The sequence below is a fragment of the Canis aureus genome, chromosome 37 (assembly GCF_053574225.1).
Source record: "Canis aureus isolate CA01 chromosome 37, VMU_Caureus_v.1.0, whole genome shotgun sequence".
Lineage (NCBI taxonomy): Eukaryota > Metazoa > Chordata > Mammalia > Carnivora > Canidae > Canis > Canis aureus.
This window is the reverse complement of record NC_135647.1, coordinates 20,367,554-20,392,077: the sequence shown is the minus strand read 5'-3', so window position 1 is coordinate 20,392,077 and position 24,524 is coordinate 20,367,554. Positions and strand designations below refer to the sequence as shown.

Sequence of the window (24,524 nt, the reverse complement as noted above, 5' to 3'; positions counted from 1 at the left end):
AGATAAATTCAAAGAATTTTTTTTTGAAAATACTGCCTGGAGCTTATTGTGTAAATGTAGGTGTCTTGTAAAATAATGTTGAAACTGTATATTGACACATTTTTGGTCAGATTGCATCAGGTTTGTTTTGTTTTTCATTTGAAAATGATATTAGCACTGATTAACTTCATGATTACCACATTTTAATATCAAGAGATATATATCAGTGCAATAATACTACAGAAATCCTAATGACTATAAACTTTGGGGTGGGCAGCTTCTTTGTTTCCTTCTCTGTTCATCCTTGCAATTAAGTTGTTTCTTGACTAACAAATCCTTTGATAATTTTAGCCAGAAATTAGTCTCTTAAGCTATTTTTGAGTGTAGATAGTGTGAAATAAAAATATTTAGCTTTGGTAATAACTTTTCCAAGATAACTTCACTCTAGAAAGATATTTTTCAGTGCTTTTATTTTATTAGAACATGCACCTCTTAGGAAATATTTTGTAAAACTTAACTTTTTTTTTTTTTGTATTCTTGCCACCTAAAAGGTTGGGATAGTTGGCTTGTAATTAAATTGCAAATTTAATATCACTGTTTGTTTTTTAATTCAAAATATAGGTATTTTTCCTAGTACATGTGATGCCACTGCAGCTGTAGTTGCAATTCCTTTGATCTTCTAGCTACCATTCATTTCTTCATAATTTACAATGAAGAACGTGAGATTCAGTGAATGCAGTTACTAATCCTTTTGAGGGATGAATCTCATTTCACCAAAATTAAATTGTATTTGCACTAAAATAATGATACAAGTTGATGATACACTCTGGAGTTGGAAGACCTCTTCACTTAAGAAGAGGCTTAGTCAGTTAAATTCTAGGTTACTCCTATTTTGTTCACCCACTGGGAAGTGTGATTTTTTAAAATATTGAAAGATGGCCATTCTAACCACCATCAAATATCTCTGTTTTAGGGAGATATAACATTAAACATTTAAAAGATATGCATAAAGGGAGGGACTGGTTATCTCCTCCCATATTATTTGCTTATTCTTCTATGGCCTACAAATACATTTTTGGAGGTTTGCTTTCACCATGATTTTTCATCAACGCATACTATTAAGAGATTTTTTTTTCTATTTATACTAGTCCCTGCAATTCTATGAAAGTGTTTCAATCAGAGCATACTACAATCATTAGAAATCTAATTACATTATAATAAAATATCAAACAAAAGTATTTTAGAAAAAATAAATTTAAGTTGCAAATATCAATAATAGCTAATGATGCATTTTCTCTTTAAAAACCCCCTTTTCAAGTTCTATCCACTGAAAAGAACTAGAAGAAACAACCAATATAGTAGCCATGGGTCTCTCGAGCCTGGATTATGGTCTCTAAATACCATTCATATCCCTCCCCCCTTCCTTACCAGAAGGTACTCAGGTTCCCTAAGAGAAATGACTCATTACAAATCTGGGTAAGGAAATGTATAAGACAAGCTTGAAATACTTCTTCCTACCAGAAAGTAAAAAGGCTATGAAAGATTCTAGGAGTCATGACAAAGGAATCATATAAACTTAAAGGAATTCCCACTGTCCAAGAATAAGACAATTCAAATATCAAAAATAAGTCACTGGAAAGGATTAAAACACAAAAATGTCAATATTCATAAATTTATAGTAATTTTTAAAATTCATTGGTTATCTTTGCAGGGTGCTAAAAACCAACTCATTATTCTGATAACTTAGAAATAAGGAAAGAGACACATATCTAGACTCTTATATGAATACTACCTCAAAGCAACAAAATAATTGATGCTAATAAATGCAGAAGGGATGGTAGATTAGAATATCACCATTTTGCAATCCCTAATGAAATAATGAATCTAGGCTGAAATCACTTGTTAAAAATTAGTGAGGAATTTCATAATGGATGGATAAAACTGACAAAGCCTGACCCTACTGATAAATCTAAACATCACTAAGAGTGAAAACCAGACATTATGTATTGTCTATGGGATGGATGCCCTGGGAAGCATATAGCATGACTTACATAGTATTCTTGCTCTATGTTCCCATCCCTACCACAAAAAGAAAATTATTTTCTTGAAGATAAATCTGATTCTCAGATTTTTAACAGAAAATAGGGGCTAGAGTAATGTTACATGACTAACAAGGCATAGATGTAGCAAAATCTTAATAATTACTGAGACTGGGAGATATGTAAATAGATATTCATTGTACTACTCTTTCTACTTTTGAGTTGGTTTGTAAGTTTTAATAATAAAAGTAAACCTTGCAAAGGGCATAAAAGAAAACTTGAATAAATAAAAATATTTAAATGTTTCTAGTTGCTTGTGAAGATTCAATATTGTAAAAATATAGATTCTACCCAAATTAGTTTCTATAGCCAATGAAAACCCAACCAAAATTTCACTGATTTTTTTTTTTTTTGGAATTTTGCATGTTGATTTAAAAGTTTATCTGAAAAGACAATGCGATGAAAATAGCTCAAAAATAAAATGTTGAAAATGAAGAAGGATGGGAGGACTCCCTCCCCCGTCACATGGTAGATTGAACTTTGGCCCCAATTCATCTGTTCCTGTATTCATGCCTTTGCCATGTAACTACTAATCCTTCTTCCTAAAGGTAGAACATCCCCCTCTTGACTTTGGGGCTTACTTTAGCTAAAAGGTGTTGTCAAAGTGATGTAGGCAGGGGATTGGAATGTGTTTGCATACTTGAGCATATACTCTTGCATGTCTGCCATCACCATGAGAAAAATATGCCCTAGCAAGCCCACTAGTCTCAGGAGGATAAGAGACACATGGAGCAGAGCTCCTCTATAGCTTTGTGGTGAGGGGTGGAGCCTCTCTGGTTACTCTCATCCAAAGCAGAGCTGGCCAGTCCAGCCCAGTCTCCATGAGCCCAACCACAGACAAGCCCCCCAGATCCATGAGATAACATGCTTGTTGCTGTAGACCAGTGACAATTTCTGGTTCTTTCTTATGTAGCATTACTATGATTATAGCCATCTATTCTTTTTTTTTTTAATAAAGATTTTATTTATTCATGAGAGACACAGAAAGAGGCAGAGACACAGACAGAGGGAGGAGAAGCAGGCTCCATGCAAGGAACCTGATGTGGGACTTGACCCTGGGAATCCAGGATCAGGCCCTGAGCCAAAGGCAGACGCTCAACCACTGAGCCACCCAGGCATCCCTGATTATAGTCATCTAAAAGAAAGCTATAATGAAAACTGATTTTGACACAGTGATAGATAAATATATGCATAGAGCTAAATGTATATTAGATATTAGTAGATGATAAAGATGGCATTTAAAAAATCAATAGGTAATGATAGATCTGATCAATAAATGATGTTTTGACAACTGGCTATTCCTGTGGGAAAAAATTTTCAGTAAGATATTTTTCTCCCACTAACACAAAATTTATCAATAGATTTAAAAGATTTGCATGTGTCTCTTCCTGCCAACCCTTAATTGTTTAAGGGCAGGTTTAATTCACCTAAATTGTCCTGGACATGAACCGGTCAAGAAATGTAATACTCGATAAATATATAAAAAATGTTCAGTTTCACCAATAATTAGAGACACATGAACTAAACCATGAAATGTCAATGTAATACCATATTTTGCCCATCGTATTAGCAAATATTAAAACAAATGGCAATACCTGATGTCAATGAAGGTATGAAGATTTGGTATTCTCTTATAGTGTGGCTGCATTATAAACTACAGCAGCCTTTTGTAAAGAGTAGTTTGGCAGTATCTATGCAAATGTACAATGTGAACTGACTTTGACCTAGCAATGCCATTTCTAGATATTCATTCTACAGAAATAATATTGTTTAACATCTATGTGAAACATTCAATATAGCATGGTATGCTACAAATGAAAAATGGGAAGCAATCAGAGTATTTGTAAGCAAAAGACCAAATTGATTATGGTATAACCACAGCCAGTAGTCATTAAAAAGAATATGTATGTACTGATATAAAAAACTCTGTAAGATATATTATACAATGAAGTAAAATATAGAGTAATATGAATAAAGACTGCCACCTGTGTTTTAGAAAAATCCAAACTCTGTAGAAGTATATATGGACATTAATTTGTAAAATTATAGCAGAGTTATCCAGAACAATACACACAGTTAAAGTATTCTACGGAGGTTCTCAAGGATCAGAAGTATGTGAGAAGGAAAGATCACTTTTTACCATATATACGACTACATGTGCATATTTGAAAAGGACAATGTATTCAATTAATTATCAGCTAAAAATTAAAACCATTCAAAAATGCTTTAAGGGGTGCCTGGGTGGCTCAGTCAGTTAATCTACTGACTCCCGGTTTCCACTCAGGGTGGAGAGATCAAGCCCCATGATGAGGTCTGTGCTCAGCACAGTATCTGCTTGATATTCTCTCGCTCTTCCTCCTCCTCTGCCCCATACCTCTGCCCATGCATGCATGCACTCTCTCTCTCATAAATAAATAGATAAATAAATAAATAAATAAATAAATTTCAAAAAGGCATTAGAGGATGAAAATACACCAAAACATTAGCAGTGTCTGTGATTTGTAGATCACTGAGTTCTTTTATGCTTTCAATATTTTTATTCTATAAGGCTTTCATCATTAGAAGAAAGTAAATTTTTTTAAAAAAACGTTTTTAAAAAGCTAGTTTTAGTGAAGCTGCCTATTTAATAAGAGGTTAAGTTCATCTTTTAAGTATCAATTTTCCTCATTATTAGATATCACCATATAACCATGCCTTTTAGACCTTCTTCAGGTCTCCCTGCCCCCTTTTTTTCCCAGTGTAAGCTAGATCAAACCCCATTCCCTTAGTGTCCTATGGATGCTGTGGTCACTTCTGTCCAATGAAGATTGTTCTGTGATTTAGTTATTAATTGAAAATGTGTGTTTTTAGTATTTACCATGTGCCAGGAAATTTCACCGCATGGTAAACACACACACACACACACACGCACATGCACGCACACTAAACTCATTAAAACTCATAACATCTCTAAAAGAAAGGCACTACATTTTCCTCATTTTATAGATGAGTTAACTAAGGAAGACATTAGTTATCTTTCCCAAGGCCATTGTACTAGTAAGAGGTGAAGCCAGGACTTAAATACTAAGCTGTCTCCCAAGTAGACTGTGACTTTTTGAGTCCAAGGGATCAGGTCTCTGCATCCCCCGCACCCAGCACAGAGTGCCTGGGAACTTGGCACAATAAATACCTTCAGCAAGATTGAGAGATGGGGATGGATGTCTGGAGCTTGGAGAGTGAAAGAAGAAGAAAGTGAAGGATTTACTTTTGGGTTTTGGGTTATTATTGATGGAAACTTACAAATTTAAATGGCAAACTATGAATAAGGAGGAGTTCTGAGCTTGAGACTAGGCCACCCTTTTCCTTCCAGCGGCTGAATTAAATCTCACCTCAGAACCAGCGGGCATAATCATGAATCTACAACAAGGCAAGGAAGTCAAATGGGAAGCCTTGATTTTAATTTTAAATTTATTTATGATTTTAAAAGAAGATTGAGGGTGGAAAGCAGTGCTTTCTTTCCCCCGTTTTTACTCAGATCTGTCACTTTAAAATATAGTTGTCCAAAGCTAGGATAGAAAAAAAATTACATCACCATGGAAACTCAAAAAAAAAAAAAAAATCCCTATGTTTGATAGGCTAACAAAAATAGGAAAACTTAATCATTTGCCTCTGGCAATTTTTGTTGTTGTTGTTTTGTGTGTGTTTTTGTTTGTTCAAATTTTTGATTTGTTTCAGAGGCATATTGAGGTTTTACTAGATCCTGAAGCAAAAGTGAACTCTCTACCTTAGTAAGATGGGGGATGCTACTAAAAATAAAAACAGTGACAAATAACCCACTGCTCTAGAAACCTGCCTTTCTAACCTTAAACTGTTAGTGTGTGTGTGTGTGTGTGTGTGTGTGTGTGTGTGTAAGTGTGGGGATTGGGAGCTGTACTTCTCAAATCCGTGAGAGCTGGTAGGAGAAACTAGGTCTAAATAGCTTAAAGAGTTAGTAGCAGTACCAAGGATCCATTGACAACTTCTGGATACTAAGTGACCTCTGGCAAATTAAACTCAGGAGAAAAACAGATTCCATGTGGCATCATTGGTGAATGTGGCATGAAACGTCCATCTGCTTTACCCACAGCTCTGCCACCAGAACAGACCTTCCACATGCCTTGTAAAGAAGCACCTTTCCAGGGTGAGTAATAGGAGGCAAGTAGTAAGGAAGAATGACCTCATTTATTTTACTATTCCTCTGATAGGAATAACGGGGTAGTTTAAAACTACATAACAACAACATTGTGGGTTGATCCATTTTGGGATTCACTTCTAGGGCTGATTTCAGCCCCCTTGGAAATTGCCACTCGCCTCCCCACACACACAGAGAAAGTAAGAATTTATAGCAAACATGTAAAAATGAATGCAGAGCCTATTGATTTTAGTATCTGTATAACTTCCTTGGGAGAAAGAGGGCTATTCATCACTGCCTGGGCTCAAAGTTTCCTTTTGCTTATTTACATGCTATTTTAAAGTTAAAGTAAGTCCCATTTCCAAAGTCACTAAAGTCAAGCTCTGCAAAGTGAACTCAGGGGTGAAAGAAAACTACAGTGCCGGGGATGCTATCATATAAGTTCTCTCCTAAGAGACTACCTACCAGCTTAAATCAGAATTTGGTTTTGTTTCTGATGCTTTGGAAAAAAAAATAATAGCTTGGTCCTTTCAAAAAGGCAAAACGTGTCACCTCCTTAGATAAAGGAGAAATTTTGAGTGAGGGGATTAGGAATAGCTTTTCCTGTCTCCCCTTTCTCTAAAGGCTGAACATCACTAAAGAAAGAGGCAAGATAGGTTGGTTGAATATAATCATTCTTCAAGGGAGTGGCTTCATGTGCAGAGCAAATGTGACTGAGTTGGCGCCGTCATGGTACCTTTTCCATCTCAAAGGAGATCAGAGGGGGTGGAGAACTCCAGCAGGCTGTGTGTGATATCGGCATGTGAGGAACCACTTCCCATCTCTGGGAGTTGGAAAATGGTAGAGCAGAGAAAAGAATGGCATTTCCAGGGTCTGTGCTTTTGTGTTTTTCCCTTGTAAGTGTCCAAAGCCATCGTCTTCCTAAAATGGTCTAATACAGCCAATTTTGAGGCCCACTTTTCCACCCATTAACTCTGGAAAGAAATGAATCCAAGAAGCACAGTCAAGTGGTTCCTCAACAATTGGATCCGTTTCATTCCTTACGAATATATTGTATCACATTACAGCTCAGGCCAGCTTGGGAAGTTTATTTGATTTGTGCTAATTTGCTAGTTTTGCTGGTTAAGGACTTTTCAGGTACTTAAATATCTTCAGAAGATAGACTATTATTCATAAAGCAATTCTACAAAGAAAATGTCAGAGAATCTTTACTTAGCACATATCCTCAAAAGGAGCCTGTGCCCTTGTTGGCATGCTTATTATTTTTTTCTTTTTTTGCAAAGAAAACTGTCGTTTGATCTTATAGCTATCAACCTGGTTTCATTTTTATTTATTTATTTATTTTTAATGACAGGACTTTCCAATGTTGTAAAACATCACAGAAACTTCCCGGCTGGCACCTACTTCTTGTTTCTCTTATTACACATGACAGTATACCAACAGTTAGGTTTTAAAAAACAAAAGAACTTATCCTGACCAAGTAAGAATATCCAAGTTTTGGCCTCAGCTTGTTTTCTAATTTTCTATATGACCTTGAGAAATTTATCTAACACCACAGAGTCTGTTTTCTCTCTTGAAATATGAGGCTCATAATTTTCTCTCTGACTCTCAGAGTGGTGGTTATCAATTCAGTCCAGCACATACGTTGGACGTTAAGTTGGTGCGTGGCACCATGCTACACTGAATGAGAGAAGAATCCTACTTTCTGAAATACACAACACAGAGAGATACTGGCTTTTAGTATTCTTTGAAGAGTATAAACAACTACAAAAGGAATTATATACCACAAGAATTGGCAGATGAATGTGACTCTGGCTTAGGCCCTCTCAACTCTGATCCTTCCAGAAGTATCTCATAAACAGCTTTGCACCTTGATTCTGGGGTCATCTACATGCCATTGGAAAGAATGTCTACTGCACATTCTCTGAGCTCCCTTCTGATTGTAATGCCATACTGAGTAATGCTGATTTGGTGTAGAAAGGATGAATGAGCCTTTAATGTTTCAGACTCTTACAAGGGTGATATATGCTGTTTTTTTTAATAGAAGTTTTGAATAAGTAAGGGCTTAAAATTTTCACATGAGCTTTATTAGAACTTCATAAAAAATCAATTAACCAACTATCTGATTGCTATTCTATGAAAATACTATTCTAGGGGCTGGAGAGGGTACAAAGATAAGCCACTGACCCATTTCTCCCCACTCCCCGGCTAGGCCAGGTGCTCCTATTATATGTTCTTGTGCCGTGACTTATTTTAATACTTTTTACAATTGTAATTCATGTTTATTAGTAATTCATTTGTGAAATCTTTGTGGAAGCTCTATGGGGGCAGACACTGTTTGTATTTTTCACTGCCATATTCCCAATGCCTAATTCAGATCCTTAATCATTTTCATTATTTTCATATTTTAAGATTATGATTTCATATATTAAGATTATTTTATAATCTTATTCATTAGTGGATGAATAAATAATACTACCATGAGTACTTACATTGTTATGGAGGGAGATATACCATCAATATTTGTGGATTGATGGATGAATGGCTCTAGTCTGAGGGTATAAATTCTGGCCTGAGCACAAGAGTCTTCAAAAGAAAGGGGTGTTAGTCACTGTTACCCCCGGAATACCAGAGCTGGTGTATTACACCATTCTGTACTAAAGGGTACAAAAAACAATGTATAATTTCAAAGCAAATAGTATAGAAATGAACATCATAATAAAACACGAGCTGGTCATATTTATTTACTATTAAAGGTATCCAGATATTAGAAACTTATTGATTTCTTTACATCAAATTTAATTGATTTCTTTGTTTAAAGGAAAATACAAAAGTCATATTGAATAAAAAGTTAGAAATACCAGATGCTAATTTGGTGTCAGATGCTAAGAGAGAGAAATCTACATACACTTGTGCCCACAAATTCACTCCCACACATACCATATATGTTTTTGACTTTTTTTTCAAGATGGGAAGATGTGAGATTGCATTTACAACTTATCTGTGATGGTAGGTGCAATGAGCCTAAAAAGCATTTACTTAGAATTATTAAATCAATGCAGTAAACATTTATTAAACACCTAGTATGTACCAGGCACTGTGCTAGGTACTGGGATACAAGGCTGAATGAAGGAAGGGAAAACCAGCAATGGGGAATGAGGGAGAGGGAGGGAACAAGTTAGGAAGAGAAGAAAGACCCCCCCCCCGAATATGATTGACGTCCAACCAAACAGAATAATCAAATACAGACCCAGAATACTAAGTCTTAGTTATGGAACATCTAAATCTTTCAGAATATACTATCTGGCACTAATGCTAGACTACCAATCTGGAGCACTATGAATTTAAATAAGGAAATACATCCCATAATTCAGAGCTCCTGAGCAGTTAGAAAAATAAGAGGAATTCACAATAAATGCCCAACACATTCCTGCTGCCTTTTTGGGTACAATTTTTTCTCTAACACCCTGGAGAAGAGCCCCTCATAGAATGGATCTGAAGCCTGGTTAGCACTATTAAATTAAAAAACTGACCAATAATTCTTCCTGATCCGCCCCTGCCCTCACTAGTGTGGTATTGCTATTGATCTCCATTAATGATTTAGTGATTAAGGAGGATAAATTGCCTATGAATGCAAAGCAAGCTGAAGGGCTCTCAGGATCCCAGCTGAACATTCTTCTATCAATAAGTACTGTACGTGCCTCTATAATTTTCAGCCCTGTGTCCTAAGCCACCTTGGGTATCACTTCTGCATCAAGTGTGCAGCATTTTCAGCATCTTGCCCACCTTGCTCTATTTTGTCAACTTATGATTTCCTCTTTGTTATCTTTTCTACTTGGGCAATGGTTCTCTTTTTACCTGCTTATCCAATTGCCAGACTGTATCTCTCTGAGTCCCTTGTTATGAATTAGCACATACAAGCACAAAAGTAGGTGGTTATCAGGCTACAATATACTGGGTTGTGTATGGAGTCCATCACACAGAATCCTTTTTTGGATTTTATGCCTCAGCTTCCAGGCTGGAAAACCACAGTGAGGGATCCCTAGGTGGCGCAGCGGTTTGGCGCCTGCCTTTGGCCCAGGGCGCGATCCTGGAGACCCGGGATCGAATCCCACGTCAGGCTCCCGGTGCATGGAGCCTGCTTCTCCCTCTGCCTGTGTCTCTGCCTCTCTCTCTCTCTCTCTCTCTCTCTCTCTCTCTCTGTGACTATCATAAATAAATAAAATTAAAAAAAAAAAGAAAACCACAGTGAATGAAGTAAAGGGGTTTCCTATTTCCTAAACATTCTCTTGGAGATCTCAGTGAGCATTAACAAAAAAGATTTTGTTACTTTATTTTATTTTAGAGATGGAGTAGGGGCAGAGGGAGGGGGAGAGAGTCTCAGACTCTGCACTAAGCACAGGGCTTAATCTCATGACCCCGAGAAAATGATCTGAGCTGAAATCAAGACTCAGATACTTAACTGACGGAGTACTCGAGGCGCTTCTCAATGAGTATTAATATAAGAAAGTAAAAAGGTCTTATCTTAAGAACTGATACCAGAATTTTTTTGGAGGGAATGGTTTTGGAAAAGTGTGTAGTTCCCAGTAGTTTCCTTGTTGGAGGGACCCAAATAGCAAAATAAAAAAGCTTGGTGAACTGCTCTGTGTGAGAGAATTAACAATGGTCAGCTTCTAAGAGAAGATGCGAGAGGAGCGTGAGAACAAGGAGGAATGGCAGGGTTCAGAGAAGCAGCAATAAGGTGGGGAGAGACTGGGATTGGGTTTAGGGAGGAGTTGGTGAAATTTTAAGCAAAGTATACTCTCCTATATTTTATCATTATTTTTTTTTTGTGATTATTATGTATACTAGTGGTTCTCTAAGTGTGGTCCCTGACCATCAGCATCAGCATCTCCTGGGAACTGGTTAGAAATGCAATCCTCAGGCCCTACCAGGCCACTCGATGATCTGAGGGAGCTGCCCAGAAATGGCTTTCACAAGCTGTTCCGATGCGCTCCCAGTTTGAGAAACAGTCTTTCCTCCTCTCACCACACCATATTACAGACAATGTCTAAACACAGAGATGATTTGTGTGACCTTTTTTGATGTTTCAAAGGCAGCACAGCTGTCAGCACTGGGAGAAATCAGATTCTGAGAGGTGGAGATGACCATGAGATATCCCCAACAGATTTGCAGAAATGTTGGGACATGCAAGGCCAAGGAGCTAGGGAGACTGTGGTAGCTTTCCCCGAGTTCTGGGGAGCAGAGAGGACCCTCCTGCCATGTTCCTGGAATAAGCCCACTTCCTACCTCCAAACTCCCAGTCTTTTCTCTATCAAGCCTCCAGCATTCCTCTCCTTGCTTCTGGTTCTCTACGGATAACTTTGCTTTTCACATCACCAGGAAAAAGAGAATCACAAAATGGGAAAACCTTGTCTTCCGTCCACTGAATCTAGAAAAGCTGCACATTTCACCCATCTTCCACATTGCTCTTATCACTTAAAAGGCTGGCTCTTGATTTTGGCTCAGGTTGTGATCTCAAGATGGTGAGATCAAGCTCCATATCGGGCTCTGTGCTAGATGTGGAGCCTGCTTCAGATTCCCTCTCTCCCTCTCCATCTGCCCCTCCCCCCCCAACTCGGTGTCTTTCTTTCTCTCTCAAAAACAAAACAAAACAAACAAATAAACCCTAAAGCCCAGGCTACACAGCAGACCAACCAGAATGTCTGAGATATGAGTAGCTAACTCCCCTGGGTAATTCTAATGTGCAGACAACGTGGTGGACCATTACCTTCTCTCTGGGCAGTAAACTCACCTTTTCCTGGTTTGTCTCCATCTCCATAAAATTATGCCTACTCTATTCATCTTTAAAAATTCTTCTTTGACTTCATATAATCTGTGTTTTGTAGAAAGTCTTCTTGCAGAAGATGGCAATAGCTGTTATCTCCACGTTCTTACTTCCCATTACACTGTAGCCTGTACCCATCTCTCTGGATTTTGTCCCCCATCACTGCGGTAAGACAATCTTTCCAAGCTCCCCAGTGACTTCCATATTTCCACAATGTATGGCCACTTTCTTTGCTTATTCTATTTAACTCATCAGCAACAAAGAACCGGTTGCTGTCTTCTTGAATCAATCAATTATCCAGCTCTGTGACACCACGCTTTTCTGATTTCCTTTAACTCCTTTTCAGTCTTGTACTCCCTTGTCTAGACTCTAATTGTTGATGATACTAAATCCATGTTTTTTCTTTCTTTAAAATTCCGTGCTAGCTTCTGATGGTGCCCATATTTGCATACCAAACTCAGCCATCTCCTTGGAGCTCTAGATTCACTGATTCAAGTGACTACTTGGTGTTTCCACTTGGATATCCCACAAATTCCACCAAATTTACATTTCTAAATGTAATTCTTAGTTCCACCCCTATTTCTTCCCTTCCACTTCCCCCAGACTTCCTATCTCTGAAAACGGCACCACCACCAACCTAGTTGATCAGATACCAGTCACCCAGAGTTATTCTTGACTCCTTTCTCTTCTTTGCCTCCCATGATCAACCCCTCTGCAATTTCTGTTCTAAATCCAAAATACATCTCCAATCCATCCCCTCCTCTTCATCTCCACTGCCACCACCATAGTCCAGTCCATCATCATCTTTGTCCTGGGCCATGGCTTCCAAACTGATCTGTCTAGTTTTATTCTCACCTTTGTCTATTCAGTGATACCTGAGAGGGCCCTCTGCTTCCCTTCTATAATGCACCATTGAGGGCCAGGACCATGTTATCTAGACCAGGTGACACTTTCTGAACAGGGAAAACTGGAAGCATCTCATTATGGATAGAACTTAAGAACAAGGCAATGATTAGATGGTAGAAAGTTATAAGACTATCCACCTTCTGAATGACTCTCCTATAAACTCAATATGTTGGGCAACATGATTAATCCTTTTCACTTCTGGAAAACTGGCAACAGAAGTTGAAATACATGCAAACACATAACCCATTATACACAGTAATATAATCCTTTTTTGAGATTATACAAGTTGAGGTAAACCATATCGTTTTCTAAATCCCTTAGGATGCTAGATAGTCATATGAAGTTACCTGATTTTCTTTTTGTAATGCAAAGAAAGTCAATAACAAATTCCTAGTTTAAAATTTCTTTTATAAATATGAATGTTTATATTTTTTTTACAATAGGCCATGTCCTGCATACTCCTCTGTTTCGGTCCTTTGATAATTCTTTCTCTATTAGACCCCCCAGTACTAGTGCTCCTTAGGGCTTGATGCTATATCTTCTTTCCTCAACATATTTTCTCCCTAGGTGCAGACGACTCCCAAGTTTATAACTCTGATTCTTGTCTCCAGATTCACAGAATGGAATACCTACTTGTCATTTTTGCTTGAGTATCCACAGTTATCTCCAACTTAACATTTTCAAAATCTTAGTTTGTCTCTACACCTTCATTTCCCTCAGTCTTTCCCACTTCTGTAAATAGCACCACATCCCTTCAGTCACAGAATGCTTTGTATCTGGTTGACAAGATTATTGTACACAGGAGTGCACCTTTGAGCAGCACATGGCCCCATTAACATCTCCTATTACCATCAACCTTGGACATCTGTCTCAGAGATAGGATTATTGGGTACAAGATGAGGGGGCGGTGAGTTGGGAGTATAGGATTAGCTCAGTACCATCTGCCAACACTACTGGAACTGATAATTCAAAGAAAAGGTCAGTAGGATCCAGGTTTGTGTTATATACAAGTAGACAAGGTTGTTTTTCATTTATTATCTATATGTAAGTGCAGCTCAATCTGATTCAAATGCAACTCTCACAACCAATGGCCATTTAAAATCAGCAAAAAATATAGACTCATTTTGGAAGATACTGAAGGGCAATGCACAGGAAGTAAACAATGATATGGAACATCTTCTGTCCTAGGTCAGCTTTTATAAGTTTCATTATCTTATTTCTTAAGATATAAAAGTGTACCCTTTCCCATTAATGCTGTTGCAATGTTTGCTTCTGCCTCTGGAATTGAAAATCTCCATATCAAGTATGAAAGCAGAAGGCAGATAAAGAAGGGCAGAGATGGGGATGGGGGAAAACACTGTGTGACTAAGTTTTTAAATTAAATTGAGAGAAATCCTAGGACTTGACCTATTTTATTTGACTATAACTAGATTAAGCTCCTGTAACAGACAGAAAGGAAAACTCAGAATAGCAGTAGAGATTAAATTGTATTATATTAAACTAAAGTTACATGTTTATACATCCAGAGTTATGGCTTCTAAAATTTGCACCGAACACTCTGCATATACACAAATATATGGGATTCTTTCAACATTCAGGCTTTCTATTCTTAAATTAGGGAGATAGAGAAGTTAGTTTTACTATGGAAAAGATCAACTTTATCCTATTTTTCTGAAGCCAGATTATAGGTCCTAATAGTCTTGAAAGCCTATTTTGTTTACAGAATAATAACATACACAGAAGTGACACCATCAACACATAGCCTCACAGTTAACTAATTGTGCAACTTCAGGCATTCTTCAATTATTTCCTGGAATGAATGTATAGCAGCATTAACTTCATATACACAGCCTTGTCCTCAGATACGTTAAGGACAAATTTCAATTTTTTTTCTGTCTCTCAACTATGGGAAGCAGTGTATACAAGAAAGAGACATATCTTCTAGAATAATTCTGCTATCCCTCCAAAAAGAGATGCATTGGGAAAATATGAACTATTTTTTTTAAATGAGAAAAATGCTTGCTCCTTACCTTCACACCAAGGATTGAAGAGAATGTATGTGTCCGTTTCTGGGTTTCGGCTGGTACGGAGTATGCCATAGGGGGTCCAGACAGCAACATACATGCGGAATTTCCCAACAATACACTCTGGAGAAGACTGGATGGACAGCCGAACAGATCTGTTCTCTCTCATGATAACTTTAGCACCCCACTTGCCTCTCTGAAGCTCCGGGACAATAGGAACTGGAATGTAGGTTCCCTTGTTCTCCTGAGGGTAGCGACCTGTGAGTAGAAAGAAGTGTTGAGTCGATTTCACAAACCATTTTTGTTCTCACTCTGTCATCTTATAGCTGAAGGTTAAAATAATTAAGTATACTCGAAATCATAAGACTTGGGTTTGAATTTCATTTCTGCTACAGTGCTATGTGACATGTTAGTTGATATTCTTCTTTGAAGCTCAGATTTGTCATATCTAGATTTTTTTTAAAAAAAAGAATAACCTTACTTAAGGAATGTTTGTTCATTGGTTAATGAATTCAAATAAGATGTAGAAATCATAATCTGAGGTGCAAAAACAAAATAAAGCTTACGGAGTGCTGTGAAGTTATCACTCCCTGAAATTCTGCCCTAAAAAAAGTTAGAATTGCTCTTTTTTTTTGGGGGGGGGGATAGGCAAATTTCTTTTTTTGCTTATTCTGAATACAATTTGTTATATTACCTATAATAGGATTATATTTATAGGTTGTGTGTGACTATTTTCATATTCAGTTGAAACACATGTTTATTGCCAGTTTCATTAGGGATTTAGGCTCATGTTCTGGGCAAGAATTCAGGCCCTTCCCTTACTCTGGCCACTTCTGGCAAATTACTTGACTTTTACAAATCCCTATTTCCTTTTTTTTCTTGATTGGTGAATCAAGATAATAATATTACCCGAGGATGAAATAAAATAACACATGTGAGATACTTTGCCCATAATTTTTCATGCATAACAAATTTTAGCTGTTACTTCAATAGAAGATTAAGCAATGGGAATTGTACCATATTTCCAGTATAGCACACTTTTGTATAAGCTATCTCAGGATACATTTCATTTATCTTTATTGTAGTCACTTTAGACCAAATTATTAATTCATGGTGTTAGCCTCAAAACTAAATTTTACCAACAGGTTACTGAAAAAGTCTTCACTCTATCTATCTATCTATCTATCTATCTATCTATCTATCTATCTAGTCAACTTCATGGCATTCTTTTCTTATTAAGATTTATTTGTTTATTTATTAGAGAGCACAAGAGCAAGAGAGGGACAAAGGGAGAAGTAGACAGAGAATCCCAAACAGACTCTCTGCTGAGTGGGGATGCATACCTGGGGCTCAATCCCAGGACTCTGAGATCACAACCTGAGCTGAAATCAAGATTCAGATACTCAATCAACTAAACCACCTAGGTACCCTCAATTTTATAACATTCCTTAATTTTTTAGCTTACAGTTTATAGTTTAGTTTACAGAATAATCAAATACATAGATATTTTAAAATAGAGTAGATCTTTTATTTACTAACTTTTCCAAAATGCGTTAGACATTTCATTCTTCTTGAGTTGAAGAAAAATGCAAATCAGGCTAATACATCTGCAAATTATTTTGACTACAAGCAGAAGAAACTTTAAGGGAAAAACTTATTCACTTTAACTGTTTTGTAGAAAGCATGTAAAGGATTCTACATTAAAACTAACACAAACAATGCTTCATTTGGGACTCCAATTACATAGTGTGTGCTGTGAGGTCTTAAAGGATTCTTTGGTAGGCAAATTTTCAAAGACAGAGCATTCTAAGGAGGTGGTTGCATAAGTTAACTGCTGTGTGATTTTGTGGGATGCTTAATCTTAATGAAAATAATAATTTACATAGTGCAAGCCAGGGAGAAAGATTAGAACCCCAGTGCTTTGCTATGTGTTAGGAGTATCAGTTAGTCACCACTCAGGGTGAATATTATCATAAATCCAATAAAGTCTTAAAAATGGTTTGCTGCCAAGGTGCAACAGTGTTTAGGTGGTATTCTTGAGAATACATGGAGCTTAGTCTCTGTGAATCCTGCACATGAATCCTGCAAGAGCTGTTTGTTCCAAAGGCACCTCCATCTCTATATTTCCTGTGTATGCTCCTCTTTGTGCTTGTTCAAACTAAGAGATGAGGCTGCCCTTTTCTCTGGAGGCATTGTTGCTCTCTGGAGCCTCCATCATTACTAAAGTGTAGACATCAAACACAATCTCAACAGCTAAATGGGATCGTATTTCATTCATTACAGGGGTTCCCAGCAGCTGTTGCCACTAAATACTGGCTTGGGTTTAGAATACACAGTATTAAGTACAATACGAGCTTAGTAAAAATAAATTTTCAGAGGTAAAAATCTATGTGATAATGATAGACTTAGATTTTTTTTAAAAAAAGGATACAAGGGATTTTAAAATGCATTACATAAGAATTCTCCTTTAGAAGCAGCAATGAAGTGGGAGAGTATCTCTGAAGTTATGTGTGTTATTATGATTTCAAAGACTTATATTAAATTTTACCTATCAGGGACACCTGCGTGGCTCAGTGGTTGAACATCTGCTTTTGGCTCGGGTCATGATCCTGGGGTCCTGGGATTGAGTTCTGCATCAGGCTCCCTGCATGGGGTCTGCTTATCCCTGTGCCTATGTATCTGCCTCTCTCTCTGTGTCTCTCATGAATAAATAAATAAATAAATCTTAAAAAAATTTTTTTACCTATAAACCTCATGATATGTCATAGAAAGGAAAGAATAAGTAGAGCCATGTTTATTCATTCTGACTTTGAATGCAGTCACAACCTAATCTAAAAACTAGTTTGTTTGAACATTTTCATTTGTGCAACAATATTGCCTACTACGTGCTAGACATTATTCTAAGTGCTAGGAATACAACAGTGAGCACAACAGACTTCTGTGCTCCTAGAGCTTGTAGTCTGTGGAACAAACCAATATTTATGCTGTTTATTATCTGCCTGTTACTGCTTTATTCCTTATATTAAACTATGAGAGGGAAATTATTATCATTCCCCTAAATTTAACAAATCAAGAAACTAATACACATGACCATTAAGCAATTTGTCCAAAGTGATGCAACCAGTAAGTAGTAAGGTTGAGATCTAAACCCAATCAGTCTGGCTATGGAGCCTGACATTTTAACCACTAAGCCCTAAAGCAGTTGTATGTGTGGAAAATGCTTTGGAGTTGGTGAGAACTATGTTCAAATTTTGACTCCACAGTTCACCATAAGTGTAACTTTGCACAAACTATTTAATTGTTTGAGCTTCCATTTCCTTGTCTCTCAGTTCTGGAAATGAAAAGAAAATAGATCTTATAATATATTGAAAACTTTACACTTGGGGATCCCTGGGTGGCTCAGCAGTTTAGCGCCTGACTTCAGCCTAGGGCGTGATCCTGGAGTCCTGGGATCGAGTCCCACATCAGGCTCCCTGCATAGAGCCTACTTCTCCCTCTGCCTGTGTCTCTGCTTCTCTTTCTCTGTGTCTCTCATGAATAAATAAATAAAATCTTTAAAAAAAGAAAGAAAGAAAACTTTACACTTGGTGCATGATAGGGGTTAAGTCAGGAGCCATTTATTGTTTGTGTATAAACATAATAACTACTGGAAAGTACAGCCAGAAGGAAGCCAAAAGGAAGGAGAGGTTATTCCCCACCCCCATGGCCACCAGTCTGGTTCTAAATCTGAAGAAATGTGAGTGTCTCAGAACTTGTGGATGGAAATGTTGTGGTCAAGGGGAGAGCAATTCAGCTGGCTTAGACCCTGACTGTGTGTTCATTGTACTTACCTGTCCTCTCTCATATATTCGGTAAAATGGGATAATAGTGGTCAGAGTTGGTGATGGGGAAGGCAGGCCAATAAATGGCAGTTATTGTTATAATATTTCCCCATTGTTTCAGGCTTTCTGATTCCTCCAAAGGATCCTTTCTCTGCTCTAAGAGCAGGAGCCAAGATGTGTTCACTGACTGTCAACCTATAGAACCCAAATCTGCTGTCAATATTTTGACAAATATTCCTTTGTCAAATATTTTGAGCTAATTTTTCTGTCAAAAAGATGCCTACAGCCGACTCCCACAATCAATAAAAAACATGATATCATTCATTACTAAGCAAAAAACCTTAATAATTCCAGAATCATCATGTAAGAATCACCTGAAACCTGTTCCTCACTCATAACTTGTGATTTTCTGAATCATTTATGGTGACTGTCATCTTTATTCATTCATGCCTTAATCAGGAATTGACAAGTGATGATCTATAGGTCAAAGGTAGCTTACTGCTTGTTTGTGTAAATAAAGTTTGATTGGCACACACTCATCCATTCTAGTATTATTGTGCTGCAACAGCAGAGTAGAGTAGCTGTGACAGGGACCATATGGTCTGCAGTGCCTAAAAAATTTACTATCTGGCCCTTACAGTAAATGGTTGCCAACCTGTGCCTTACAAAATTTTACATTTTATTTATTTAAGGAGTGATTTATTATAGACACTCAGCGTCTAAGACTGGGACCTAAGAAGAAAATATTATCACCTAGTTTTTTCTTCCAAAGAGAAATATGTCACTAAACTAATAACAAGCCTCTGTACGACTATTAGGTCAACATTTGGTTTCCTTAACACCTCTTAGTTAAATTCCTCACAGTCTTAGACAGTGTTGAAGACATAGGAAGTTGTTGTAATTTTTTATCGATTTCACTAGACATAGCTAAAATGTTCAATTTTATTACTGTACAAGGTTTAGAGTTGCCAATCCAGTTCATATAGCAGAGATGTAAATAAAGTGACAGGAATGAAGGTTTATTTCCTGGGGTCCTTCCCTGTGAGGGAGTTTTTGCAGATGGGAAATGGAGGCTCCTTGAGGTTGTTACATGGAAGACATCCATATAACTAGACAGAGGTAGAGACAGGGCTTGGACCAAGATCTCTGCACTGTGACACACCTTCTCCTTTCTCTGCATCATGCTGCCTACATGGAACCTAAGGGGGAGGGTGCTGAAGGCATTACAAAATACTAAAAATGTATCAATATTGTTCATCATTTATGACAAATATACCATATTAATGTATGATGTTAATACTGAAGAAAACTAGATGCAGGTTTACTTATTTATTTTTAAGATTTATTTATTTATTTTAGAGGGAGAGAATGCATGCACAAGCAAGGAGAGAGGCAGAGGGAGAGAGAGAGAGAACCCTCAAGCAGACTCCCTGCTGAGTGTGAAGCCAAAATGGGGCTTGATCCCAGGACCTAGGGGTCATGAACTGAGCCAAAACCAAGGGTCTGATGCTTAACCAACTGTGCTAGCCAAGTACACTTAGAGGCAGGGTTTACAAGAACTCTCTGTACTATCCTCATAATTTTTCTTTAAACCAAAAATTTTTCTTCTTTTTGAGAGAGACAGAGACAGAGGAGTGAGTGCACAAGCAGGGGAAAGGGCAATGGGAGAGAGAGAAAATCTTAAGCAGATTCCCTGCTGCATGTGGAGTCCAACAGGGGGCTCAATCTCACAACCCAATGGTCATGACCTGAGCTAAAATCGATGCACAATTGACTGAGCCATCCAGCTGCCCCTAAACTGAAAAGTATTCTAAAATAACAATACAAGTATTAACAATAAATAAACAATACAAGTATTCTAAAACAAAGATGAAGTAAAGAGAAGAATAAAGCTGGAACATCTAAAGGGATAGGAGGCCAAAGGACAGTGAGATGATATACATTGGTGGATAAGAGATGCGTGAAACAAAGCATGGATCTAGGGGCTTAATAATCAGTAGTGAGAAAGAAGACCCTCAGGGGAGTCTTGCATAGAGGGGGCATGGGCTACAATGGATTTGAGTTGGGAATGTTTCCAAAGTGGTGTCAGTGACTGAAGGGAGAAGGGAGAAGGGGAAACAACACTGCTAATATGGTCAGGCCATGCAGCACCACACCAGCACATGGAAGCAAATCAGGAACAGGTAGTGAGCACATTCATTCCAAAGGGAAGAAAAAGAACCCAGATTCACAGACCTTTTCATATTCGCTGTATAGAAAAGCTGATTATTAATGGGAGACTTGACATGTCAATAGTACTGCAGGGTCTTGTCGGCTGCTCTATACACCATGTTTAATTCTGAATGTAATGATTTCAATGACAGCTCTGGGGAAGAATTTCCTATGATTGAGTTGTGAGTGAGGAAGTTGTGACAGAGTAGTATTTCATTTCACTAAATAGCCCTTTTCACCCCCAGGAGGTAGCATGTTTAAGAGACCACAATCAAGCTACACTCCGGAACACCCATCCATCAATATCCATGACTGCCCACCAACTATCCTTGGCTAAATCTAGATGTGAACCTCAGCCTTACACAGGTGATCACCATGCACACATTTGTTGAAAGTGTGGAATGCCCAGATAGTTATCCCCCCACCAAATTGTGTGACTTTTGTGCTAAAAAAATCTGAGCAAGAAAAATAGAAGCAGGAAATATAGTATCTCAGAAAGGATTCTTATTTTGTTTCTAATAACATACTCTTTGAAATTGGACTACCAACCATGAAAAAATAAAATTACCGATTGCATTCTTTCACACTTATCTAAAATTGGTGCCATCTTCCCAACTCATCCAGAAAGTAACACATGCTCTTGGTTTAAATGCTTGTTTTCATTTGTAAATTAGTTTTGAGGCCATAGAAAGACTATTTGTAAGGCAGATTCACTTGAACCATATGCCTACATTCAAACACCCTTGTGTTCTTTAGTCTTACCCTCTCCTTACTCATACATGGGTGAATACAGAGAGATGTACCTACCTTCACACCTCCATCCTGGAACCAGGAGGAAGTGGGTGAACATACTCAGTTCCTCGAGATTTTTTTTACTAACATTTGCTTGTCAGGCCTGAGCTTTTTGAATGGATTCATCATATTTGTGTTATTTGCATGACAGACAAGAGAAATCTACCTCCAGCTCAGACACAGCCCTATGTGCCCTTGGAGAAAGCTCTCAACTATTCATCACACAGATCAGAAAACTCTCTTCATGCCAAGTGCTGCTTAGATAAAACTCCACAGAGAAACATGTTGCATTTTAAAAATTCATTTTTTATGGGGATCCCTGGGTGGCTCAGCAGTTTAGCGCCTGCCTTTGGCCTAGGGCGTGATCCTGGAGTCCCGGGATCGAGTCTCACATTGGGCTCCATGCATGGAGCCTGCTTCTCCCTCTGCCCGTGTCTCTGCCTCTCTCTCTCTTTGAAAGAGAAATATTTTTTCTCATGAATAAATAAATAAAATCTTAAAAAATAAAAATAAAAATTCATTTTTTAGTAAGTTGATGGCCTGAAATATTTTCATGTTCAAAACACAATGTCCAAAAAAAAAAGGGCAAAAGAATGTCCTATGTGGTAATTAGGTTCCTAGATAGTCCAGAAAGGCCACTAATCAGCATATAATTTGGTCAATATGGTTGAATATTGTTGCTAATAGAATTATTCTGACTTCATTTTGTTCATACCTAGAACCTGGAAGAACAGATTCAGCAAGGAGGAGGAGTAGATGCTTGTAACTGAAGAAGACATGCCTGCCAGTTGCTTTCCCTTGGTTCTCTGAAATGAAGAAGCTTGTACCTCAGGATACGCATTTTTCTCATTTCTTGGGCATGCCATCTATAAGTCAAGTGACCATTGTTGTGCTCCATCTGCACTAGACAGACTTAGCAAAGGTAAGTAGTAAAACACTTCGGGTTGTTCAAGTCATAATTAATCACCCAAAAACCCCAAACAAAACTGTTACTTCTTATTCACTTAGATATCTATTTTCCTTATTAAACTGAAATAAAAATATTGTCTTACTTGTCTTTATAGCACCATAGAATGTCACAATGCCATGCACCAAATAGCTGCACAGTAAATGTCAGTGGGACTGAATTGAGCTTTTGCAGATGACAAATTCCATTAGAACATCACAGAAACTTTAGAAGCTCTGGAATGAGATTCCTGTAGCAAGCCAGTTGTCGATTCCAAGCATCCTTCACAAGAAATGAAAATTTCTAGTTCGAAACCTTTTCCTTCAAAGGGTGTTTTTCATTCACATATAAATACATTTTAAGCTGAGCTCTGACTCCACCTAACTGCAGACTTTCTTTAATAGTGAATTCTTAGAAGAGGATCATCTCTAGGGAACTCATGAATATATCATGTCTCCAGCTGGGAAAGTAAATTTCATGATGTTAATTCATTTTTCCATTTGATTCATTTGTTTTTCCCAGGACACACCTCTCATGCTCAAAATAATCAATCTATTTCCAAATGGGCCCTGGAAGTGTTGCTGTGGCAACATGGGGCGTGTGGTAGAGCTGGAAGCAAGAGTATAGTAGTCTTGCAGAGGGAAGCAAACCTTGTTTTTAACAGCCTTGGGATGGAATGGAAGTGTATGGGGGACCAGGATGCAATAAGTCCCTGCATAACTTTTGAAACATCAGGTACCAACTATAAAAAACACCACCACGGAAAAAGAAACAATCAAAATAGGCACAGGAATCTTGGATGGTAACAACTTAGAGGAGAAAAACACAAATGTTCAAAAGCAAATCATTTCATCAAGGACCTCAGGAATTTGCTCTATTTCATATCTTGTCAGTAGGAGAGTTTATACATATATTTTCAGAGTTTTTCTAAGGGAAGAAAGCTTCCTGGCAATGTTTATTTTGTGGCTCCAGCAAACAGGGGAAGGAAAGGAAAGCTCCCTGAGGACAGAGACGAGTTGTGTTCAATGTTGCATACTAAGTGACATGCAAGATGCTTGGAACATAGGTGCTCAATAAATGTTTGGTAAATTGAAGATAAGATATACTCTTTAAGGAGTCTTGTCTATCTTAGTTTTATTTCACCTTTATGTCAATATTTCCTACATCTTTTAAAATCTTTTTTCAGAGTAAGGTGAAATTTTGTGAAATAGCTAGCACTGTACCAGGTTGTTTGAGTGACTAAAAAAATAAATAAAATAAAATAAAATAAAATAAAATAAAATAAATAAAATAAAATAATAAAATAATAAAGCTACTTCTTGATGCAGACTATCAGCATTAAGAAGAAACACCTTAGATGGCCAAGTAAGGCAATAATCTGGACATAAGAAGACCAGAGCCTGGCCCAGGGTGCGGCCAGCAACATAGAGAAAAGGAAAAGGACATGAGGAAAAAAATCAGAGAAAACCTCAATGCTTTAAGATATAAGAATTTCCTCAACTATGAAATAAGACTGTAGAGCTCCTACAACAAAATTGACACTTATTGACACTTATTGTAAATGTGCCTACAGTACACCAAGCTGTAGCTGGGATGATTAGCCATGAGGAACAAGGTGTAGCAGGGCTTCTGATGAAACATAATCATCATAGCTGTTGGGTGCATTGGAAACCCAGAGGTGGAAAGGGCTAAAGGTGCTGTGGGAGTGAGAGTGGATCCCTCATAGAAGTGAGAAAGATCCCTCATGGCTTTGGGATATAATCTTAAAG

General features: G+C 37.6%; 1 protein-coding gene across 2 annotated transcripts in view; it reads right to left on the bottom strand.

Moving 5' to 3' along the window:
- Window positions 1-24,524, bottom strand: part of F13A1 (coagulation factor XIII A chain) — a 168,058-nt gene that overhangs the window by 96,988 nt on the left and 46,546 nt on the right. For both annotated transcript variants that reach the window (XM_077886450.1, XM_077886451.1), the window contains exon 5: window positions 14,992-15,243. In XM_077886450.1, coding sequence (XP_077742576.1) covers window positions 14,992-15,243 — 252 coding nt within the window. The remainder of the gene's footprint in view (window positions 1-14,991; window positions 15,244-24,524) is intronic.